General features: G+C 40.9%; 1 protein-coding gene across 1 annotated transcript in view; it reads right to left on the reverse strand.

Annotated features, from left to right (window-relative positions):
* Positions 1–9,257, reverse strand: part of MRPL3 (mitochondrial ribosomal protein L3) — a 28,437-nt gene extending 19,180 nt beyond the window's left edge. Inside the window, exons 1-5 of the mRNA XM_058030864.1 lie at positions 9,166–9,257; positions 6,984–7,162; positions 6,073–6,164; positions 5,196–5,294; positions 1,077–1,176 (exon numbers count right to left, since the gene is read on the reverse strand). Of these exons, the coding sequence (XP_057886847.1) occupies positions 1,077–1,176; positions 5,196–5,294; positions 6,073–6,164; positions 6,984–7,162; positions 9,166–9,242 (547 nt within the window). The 5' untranslated portion in view covers positions 9,243–9,257. The remainder of the gene's footprint in view (positions 1–1,076; positions 1,177–5,195; positions 5,295–6,072; positions 6,165–6,983; positions 7,163–9,165) is intronic.
* Between the last annotated feature and the right edge of the window lie 728 nt (positions 9,258–9,985).

A 9,985-nucleotide genomic window follows, 5' to 3' on the forward strand; every position in this document is an offset into this window, starting at 1 on the left:
ATACATCCATTAAGAAAATGAAATTTTAATAGCTTCATGTCTTTTCAATTGCTTCCATGCTCTCTAAAATCTGTGTGAATGCAAACTGAAATTATGTAAACCTCTCATAAGTCTCAAGCATAAAAACTTTTATATTATTTCTTGTTATATTTACATAATCCACACATTTGGATAACTGCCAACTGACACAAAATCATGCACATAAAGGATGTTATGTACAAAATACACACACTGCAAAACCACTTTATCAAAAACTTGCAATTCTGCTTTATCTCAAACTATTGCTTCCATTTATCAGTCCAGACTTCCTCATCATGTCAGATTTGATTTTTATCAGTTACTGCACTGTCTTAAATAGGTCTTGCAAAAAGCTCCACTAATGGCAATGAAGATGCAATACATTAGAATTTCTTACTCTATATAATTCTTCAGAAAACACCTGTAACTGCCAAAAGCCACAAAACAAATGCAACCTAAATAGACTACCTAATAAAACCTCAGAAATGTTAAACTTTTCATTTGATCACCAAACTTCCAATACTGATTTTTAGTGAGAATGTTTGTTATAAACATGATTCAGTGTGTTTTACTTTGCAAGCTGTAAAACAGAAAAAGCAGACTTTGTCCTACTTTTGAATGCAGCAAGAAGAAACAAAACTCAAACTGCTATTTCAGGGTCCTGAGAAACATTACCACAAAACTGTGTCCCTCTCACATAAGGATAAACACAGAACTTGCTGTAACTGTATCCATATTTATGCCCAATAAGTGAGTCAAGGTTACAGACATTTACTTCTTAACTTAATGTTCAGAGTAAATTTGGATTTGATTTATTTTCTCATAAGTGGAATCATAGCATCCTGGAAAAAGTAAAAATCCTACATCTCATCAACTAAAAACTAAAACTCATCTTCTGATTTTCCCAACGCAAAAAGTTTGCTTGTGCTTAATGACAAAGAATTCATCACTTTCTATAAAAAACAACACTGAAATACACATAATAACTTCATTCAGGTCTACAAGTGGCAGATGCTAAATGACTATGCACATAACACTCAGTAGCTCAAAAAAATTACCTGGCTTAATTATGGCATCATCTGTTACATTAAATGTTGTAACTTTCTGCTTCCGCGGCACTCCAGCTTCTCTAAAAATTTCATGTGCAGACTCTGGTTTCTGCAACAAAAAGCAGCCATAAAAAAAAAGTCATCTTAAAATACTCAAGAATCAACCTAGCACAGAAAACTATTACAGACTGTCAACATCACTCAGAGAAACAGATACATCATACTAAAATTTCATCTTCAGGCTTGCATTTTCTCTCTACATAAAGTTTATTTAAAAATAAATAAATGTCTGCCTTTTATTTTCTGTCAAGTAGTTACCCTACAGCTACCTAATAAAAACGAGAGATATATGAGGATATCGAAAATCTGAAGAGGGAAACTAACCATTTAGAATGTAGATGACAGATGCTACTTTTTTTTTTTCATGGCTTACAAGGAGTTTTGTAGTAATTTAGAAGTAGTTTCTCTTTTTCAAAGCCTCTGATGACTTAGTTCCACACCAAATGATAAATGTAATTTATTTAACTAACAAAAACATAGAAACAAAATTCTTGTCTTGCAGAAACTTCTAGAAATGCTTAAATTTCCACAGAAGAAAATGTTGAGTCTCTGGGCAAAAAAAGAAAAATTAGTAACAACGAGTTTATGATCCATGTATTTTTAAGATATAGCACGTACACTCAGTGTCAAAACACTGCTGACCTACTGAAGCAGAGATTTTGCTTTCAGATGAGTCTGACACATTTTAAAGTACTTGAAATTATTCTCAGCTGTTTTAAGCAAGACATCTCACAGAACAGCACACCACTGAGACATAACCAAGCAACAGAAACAGTGATGCAGGAAAATTGTGGCCACAGGAAAAAAAAAAAAAGGAGATGCAGCTGATTTTCCTTCAAATGGCTTCTGATAGAAAGTAATTTAAGCATCTAACAATACTGTCACACTTGGATAATCTCATCTCTGAGGTCTGCTTCTCAAAACTCCTGTGCAGTTCCCTCTCTCTCAAAAATTATTTTGTGTATTTTAAGAGCAAATAATGTGGACAATTTACAAAATGTTACTTAGTGTATTTGACAACAGTTTTGAAAATCTGCATGTTGCCCTTTCTTTTGTTTTTGAACATTTGTTGTAAAGTGTTACAACAGAGGATGTTTTATGAGGAATGAGGAAGCAAGATGATGAAGATCTCTGATTTAGAAAAAAACCCAGAAATTTTAAGTTCACAAATCTGTCTCTGAGAGTGAAAAATGTTTCCCAAGACATTTCTTAACTTGAGGTCACAGTACAAAATACTTCAAATACCTTTAAAAAAATAGAATCAACTACATACAAAACCTCTCCTAAGACCACAAATGTTTGAGGGATCAGTGAAGCACCCTGTATTAATCTGCAGAACTATATGTAAGAATGAAAAATAAAAGATGTGGAATTCCTACTAAGTGCCTGTGTATCAGTCCTTTATTTGCAGTTATGTAAAACTGCTGCCTTAAGCTACAGCAAGGGGAGCCCCGTGCTCAGCAGGGGTGGCTGGAAAGAGAAACCACAGCTGAAGAAGAGTATGGTGAAGTCAAAGGGTAAAATTCACTTGTATCTCAAGAGTCCTACTCTAGGCTGTACCCTTGCACTGTTCTACTGTAACAGCACCTCCTCTTCAAACAGCCAAGGCAGAGATGTATTTTTACAAAACAAAACACTTCAGTCTTTACAAACCCTTCCTAAAAAGCAATATTGAAGAGAGGAACACTGAGTGAATTCTCAGATGTTCCTTATTTTTAAAAACACCAACAATACCTTCCAGTATTAATGGAAAATTATTGATATGCCCTCACTTAAAGGAAGCATATAAATTATTTTTGACAAAAAAAAAAAAGTCTGAGCATTGACAGAGCTTACTTTTGAACATAATTTTGCATTAAAAAATCATGAAAAAGCTGTTCACTTATAACAGAGTGACATACATCAAGCTAAAAAGGAAAAATGAATCTTGCTAAAAATGTAATAGCCCTTATCAGTTTTAAAGCAATGTGACACTCCAAAGAAATGTAGGAAATTCTTTGTTAGAAAAATTACTGAAGGGATCTTTTGATTGAACTCATTAAAAACCAGTAGATGTGAGGAATCTGAGAAAGATAGATGTTCCTATGAGGAATTAACAAGAGAAATTGCTTATGCTAATACAAGACAGTATCATTCAGCTTTCTTTTAGATCTCACTTCTGATACTTCTGAGAGAAAAGAAACATATAAAAAGGCTGATAAACATAGGAAAACAATGATCCAAACTTGCAGCTAAATCACAGAAATACATCACTTCTTAGCACCTTAACAAGTAAATCTGCCCATAATCAGCATGCCAAATTCTTCCTTAGGAATTATCTAGTTTATACAATGATGATGTCAAAAATAATAATACAGAGCCCAGTATAATAACAATAACAATAACAATAACAATAACAATAACAATAACAATAACAATAATAATAATAGTACACAGTTCAGTGTCAGGCCAGGACCTCACCAAAGACTGCTCAAAGAATATTTAAATAATTTCTTTATTAAAATGAGTCTAAGTTCAAACAAATTAACAGCCACTAACTTGGGAAAAGTTATGTCCAAAGAAAGTCTTGAACATAACTCACACTACTAAAAAGTCCTTGAGTTGACATTTTCCATAGTTCTGCTTTGAAGAAATTTTCACAGGAGCTGTTCAAAAAGAAGTTTTCTTCATATCTCCTTACTTCTGGCATGTTTTTACTCTGACAACATACTGGATTTACTGGTAACATCATCTTAATGAAAAGATCAACTTTGAGGAGTCTAATGGGCAAAATACAACTTGAAAACATTATTCTCATGACTCTTGCATGTCTTAGACCGAAGTAAGAGGAAAGAAAAAAACACAGCTGTCATTTGTCCTGGAAAATGTCATACTTGGAAGGTGTAAATGGACTGAAGTGACAGAATAGACACCTGAAGAGTGCAAGCTGTGCTAGTCAAACATGGCATAAACCAACTGAATAAATGAATGGTACCTTGAAGTATAAGTCTGTTCAAAATCAGCAGAATATACAAAAAAAGCCAACAGATCTATCAAATGAAAAAAGGTCCTTCTCTTACCTCCACTAAAGCAGAAACAAGTACACAGAATAATTCTGAGGCCCTGGGATAACCATCTGTTTGAAAAATGGAAATCTATGCTCTCAAAAAGCCATGATCATGAACTGAGATAATCTGCTTAGTCGTCATGAGCCCTGGGATTTTTTTACTTGCCCAAATCAGACAAATGAGTGTCAGGATATGGCAAGAATTGAAAAATCGTATTTCACAGAAATAATGCATCACAGAAACATCCTTTGAGGGAATGCTTTGTTCCTGCTTGATCTCTAACTCATCCTGGGGAATGACAGCTCTGCCAGACAACCTCAGCCACTGAAGATATCTGGGAATTCCACATAAAGCAACTGGGATGCCTAAAGAAGTGAGTGGCTTTGATATGGCTTACAAAGCCATGTGATGAGTTGATGAGTTACAATCATGAAGCTATCTTCTTGAAAAGGTAAATCTTGAAAAGCTAAGTCTTAAAGTTACTTATCAGCAGAACTATAGGCAAACTAAACAATGTCAACAGACCTGGGGAAAAATCAGAACTACAGCTAAAAAGATGCTACGGAAGAGAAAGCCAGAGCACTAAGTTGTAAACAACTGATGGAGCTGAGTAAGTTTGCAACAGGCTCCTCAAGTGTATTAGAATATAAGTGAAGTATCTTGCAGTCCTCATCTCAAGTGCACCTTCACAGACACAAAGAACACACATTTCTCCACTGCTAGTGATCCTTCAAATGCTTTCACCAGCATGGGACACTGCACATCAAAGCAAATTCCTAAACCCACAGCTTTCCTAGAAAATTAACAGGTAAAACTTTCAGAAAGTTCTTCTTGCTATTCTCTTAACCAAGAATTTACACTCGCTTTAGGAAATGGCAAAGGTGAATGTGACAAAAGATCAATTACAAAGCACGCTTGTCTGCCAAGAAATCTTTCAGAGAAGTCTACTTATGCTACTTTTGTGCTGTAATCACAACAGAAACAACTATTCCAACAGTGACACCCAAAGTGCTTCACTTACAGAAAAAGGAGATACGTTTTTGCCTCCAACAAGCAGCTTAGCTGTTTTTCCACCGGACTCTTCCTTTGAAACATATCTTAAAACATGGCAATCCTGGACCTAGAGAAAAGAAAAAGTGTTCATCTGAGCATAAGCAGATACATTAAGACAACAAAACAGCAAAGTGAGTCTCTGTTTTTATAACAGAAGATATAGTCTAAAAGTAAGACAGTGTGTTGTGTTTTTACCACTGACATTGCTTTTCCAATGAACTGAAGGCTTATTTCAGAAAAACAAAATTAGTAGAATGCAAACTGATTTCATAAATGCTCTAGAAATTATAATCATCTTTTTCACACAAGATCTGCAAAATCCCTATTGTAAGCATTCAAAGCACACAATAAGAGCCCCCATTTTAGACTCCTGCTGCCTTGCCCTGTAAACCTGATGGCCTTCACAGCAGTGGCTCCTCTTGTGGCAGCAGCCACTCAGCAAAAGGCTTCATCACAAGAGCAGCTGCCAGAGAATATGAAGAAGCAGCTTCAGGGCTACAAGGGCACAGAAACCAAGGTGAAACTAATCCAAACACGCCCGCAGGTGGAAAAAGAAAAGGAGTGAAGTGGGATAGTTAACCCCAGCTTTGTTGCATCACCTAGGTAACACCACTCACAACTCTGCAGCATCTGAATAGCTGGGGCAGCAGGGCAGAGCACTCCTGGAAAGTATGGATGGATATAAACAGAATGGGCGTGGTGTACTATAGAGGAGTGAAAGAGATCTTCACTTTATTTCAGGATTTCCCACCCTGTACAAGTAGCAAGTTTCACTTTTCGCTGAAACAGCTGCTTTACAAACTGAATACATTATAGGGGATTAAATTCATTATGGTTTAATTCACCTTAAGTAGTGTGACAGCGTGTTTTTCTCCTGATTTGGTCCATATTGGCATCATTCCCAGTTTTACTGCAACAACACCAACTCTGATGGAATCTGTAAATCAAAACAGAACATGGATGCACCTTCACACTTAATAATTGAAGGAGTTCAAACAATAATCTGCAAAGTCCCATGAATTCTGATCTCTTCTAAGGAGGTGAAGGAAAGAAACCATCACTAAATCCTTGCAGGTGGGCTGGGGGTTTTTAACCCCACCAGCAGTAAAGTTCTATCTGTTTCAGTTGTGTTTGATAGAAAATGCAACTACTTTTGGTTAGTTTTTCTTTTTCAAAAAACAATGTCCATGTATTAGAGCTAAACTAACTATTGAAAAGTTTGCTGTAGGAGGTCCTTCCCACCCCAGTCTTTGCAATGGTAACCTGTCAAGTATGCCACACAAATTATGTGACCCTTTTAAAAGTTCAAAAACTTAATTCTGTGTTCTAGTCCATAAGAAATTCTAATCACAGACCTGAAGTGGGATGTATTATATTTCACTTTTTCTTCACCACCCAGCAATACTCACAAAAGCATTTACAAGTTCATACACTTTATACTCTAAGGAGACTTTTTTGACAAATTCTGAATTTATTATCTTGTTGTAGAGCAGTGGGATGGGCCAAGAGCTGGACTAAAAACTATCCTTAAGAACCTAAAGGTCTTTAGAGGTTCTTAACATCTTGTAATATTTTAAATGCTTTTTAGAGAACTGATGTATTACATTTACTTATCTACCAGGGGATTTATTGAGTGATGTGAAAGCCAAAAGGAGAATACCTCACAAGACACAATCCTCATGTTACTGAATCCAACAACACAACAACAGTATTAATTTCAGCATGAACAGGTATTTCAGCAGAGATACTTTCTCACCTGGTGTCCACTTATTCAGTGGCCATGGCTCATCTTTCAGAGGGCACAGCTTGCTGGCTGTCTGAGCTTTGTACTCCTCTGCAGTTATCTTCTTGAGGAACTCCACATTCTCCTCAGAAAGATGCTCGTGCCACCACGTTGAACTGTTGATGTGTCTGACTACAAAGCCCAGCTGACCCCTTTCCAGAGGTGGGAAAAGGTTTTGAGTGTCTTATCAGTACAAAAAGTGTCTCATAACATGTATTTTACATCAAATGTATAAAACACCTAATTATCTGCCATTTGACTAAATATTCTGAATTATACCAAAGGGGAGCAAGCACCAACCAACCAACCAACCAACCACTCCTTTTAAGATAAAAAGCCCCAGCTAGATCCATGAACAAAGAGATTGCAGTAGTTACTGTTTACCTTAACTCTAGCAAGACCTTTTAAAATAATCTCTTGTGGCATCCTTCTATCCAAGATGGGATGTTATGGCATGGATGGGTGGGCCATCAGCAGAGCAAAAACCTGGCTGGATGATCAGCTGAAGGAGTCACAGCTGATGGTTTGGACTCTACTAGGAGGCCAGTTACAGGCAGAGCTCCCCAAGAGTCTATTCAGGAACTTGTCCTGTTCAATATCTTTTTCAGTGGCCTCTGACAGGGGATGAGTGCACTGTTCTTATGTTTGAAGGGAGCAGTGGATGATGCCCAAGGGGGTCCCTCTGCCAGCCAGAGGGACAAGCCAACAAGGAACCCAGCGAGATCCATAAAGCAGAAATGCACAGTCCCATCCACAAGTGGCATGGAATAATTTCTGAGAAAGCTACTGACAAGGCTGAGGCAGGCCATGTCATGAGGTGCACACCAGGAGAGCAAGAGAAGTGCTAAAAACTAAATAGGGGGATTCAGATTTGACCTAAGGGAAAAAATGTTCAGCCTGAAGACAATCTAACACTGGCACTGGGGTCTAGATGGACTGTGCAGATTCAGTCCTTAGAGGCTTTCAAGACCCAAAACCACAAAGCCCTGAGCAACGTGGCCTGACCTCAGGGCTGGTCACACTGTGAGAAAGAACTGAGACCTCAGCTTAGAACTTGGCTCCTCAGCTCCCTTCCAGCCCCAACAACTCTCTGATTCTACAAACACTGCTGAACAGCTCAGTGTCCTGCCATAATGTCATGAGGGCTGAAAAAGGCTTGATTGCTCCCTAATCCTCTGCAACTCAACAGAAGAGTATTCAATAGTACAGGCAGTGCATGCCCAAAGGAGTATTCAATAGTACAGGCATTGAATGCCCAAAGGAGTATTCAATAGTATAGGCAGTGCGTGCCCAAAGGAGTATTCAATAGTACAGGCATTGAATGCCCAAAGGAGTATTCAATAGTACAGGCAGTGAATGCCCAAAGGAGTATTCAATAGTACAGGCAGTGCATGCCCAAAGGAGTATTCAATAGTATAGGCAGTGCATGCCCAAAGGAGTATTCAGTAGTACAGGCAGTGCATGCACGTGGCCGGCGGGCCAAGGTGACCCAAGCACGGCAGGTCAAATCGCTCACTTTGCTGCAAAGACACTTTGGACGCGAACACGCCTGTCCTGCCGTAACTCCCACGCAGGCTGGGGCTATTTCTAAGGCTGGAATGCCCCGGCAGTAACCCTGGCACCCCGAACAAAGCTTCCAGGGCTGCCAGAGGCTGCACACGGAGCTCCCTCCAAAGGGCGGCGCCAGGGCCGAGGGAAAAGGGCGGCTCAGTGCCCCTCACCTTCCTGCACCTGAAAGGGGACTTACTGGAAAGGACGAGGCAAAATTACTTACAAGAGCCTGTAGTGACAGGACGAGGAGGAGTGCGTGCGAACTGAAAGACAGTAGGCTTAGGCTAGACATAAGGAATGAATGCTGCGAGGGTGGTGAGGCACTGGAACTGCTTCCCAGAGAAGCTGTGGATGCTTGGCAGCGCTCAAGGCCACGCTGGAGGCAGCTCTGAGTAACCTGGTCTAGGTGCAGATGTCCCCCCCCACAGAGTGGGATGGAACTAGATTGCCTTCAAGATCCCCTCCGACCCAGCCATTCTATCATTCTACGACCTCGGGGCTGCGACAGGGGCGGAACCACGCTCTGCTCCCCGCTGTTCCTGCCGCTGCTTCTTTCCCTCCCGTCTCCCGGAGCAGCCCCTTCCCCTCCCAGCCGTAGCGCTACCTGTGTCCGGGAGCGGGAGCCGCCGCCGCCGCCCAGAGGCGCCCGCCGAGCCGGACCAGCCGCCCCCAGCCCGCCATGCCGCCACCCCGGCGGAGACGCGCCGCCTTCCGGCCCCGCCGCGTCCGCCGCTGGAAACCTTCCGTGCTGCCCCGGACACAGAGTTCCGCCCCGCGGGCGGCGAGCTCCGGAGTGACAAAAAAACTCCCGAATCGCCCCAAAATCGTGGGCGTGGGTTGCAGCACCCGTGGCCGATGGAGCTGCTCTGAATACCTCACCCAAGAGCGAAGACGTGCAGAAATAGCCACGGGCCCCTTTCCCCCCGCAGCCCTTCCATCCCTGCCATGGCTCCTCTGCCTGCGTTCCAGTCGCAAGGCAGTGAAGTCCTGAGATTTCAGACACACACGAGTGTCCAAAACGGGAAAATGGCAGCGGCTGGTAGGGTTTATCGCTGGCAAACACCCCTTAGGCACACCGGGTTGCGGGACAATGGGGTCAAAACCTCCCTGCAGGTGTTGAGCAGGTGCCCTCAGGGGTGTGGGGGTGTCTGGGAAGAAGCGACTCTGCTGTGCCAAACTGCCTCGGGGTGCGGGGCTTTGCTTCCATGGAAATGAGCCACAGGGCCAGAGGAAAAGGTCTCAAGTTGTGCCAGAGACAGTTTAGATCGGATACTGGGGAAATTTCTTCTCGGAAAGGGTGGTTAAGCATTGGAACAGGCTGCCCAGGGAAAGTAGGACCACCCCGTGTGAAAAAAAAAAAAATTATGATTGGCTTTTTGCAAATAATAAAATGAAAATTATATGTGTTGTTTCAGAAAGTAATG

The sequence above is a fragment of the Melospiza georgiana genome, chromosome 1, assembly GCF_028018845.1.
Source record: "Melospiza georgiana isolate bMelGeo1 chromosome 1, bMelGeo1.pri, whole genome shotgun sequence".
Lineage (NCBI taxonomy): Eukaryota > Metazoa > Chordata > Aves > Passeriformes > Passerellidae > Melospiza > Melospiza georgiana.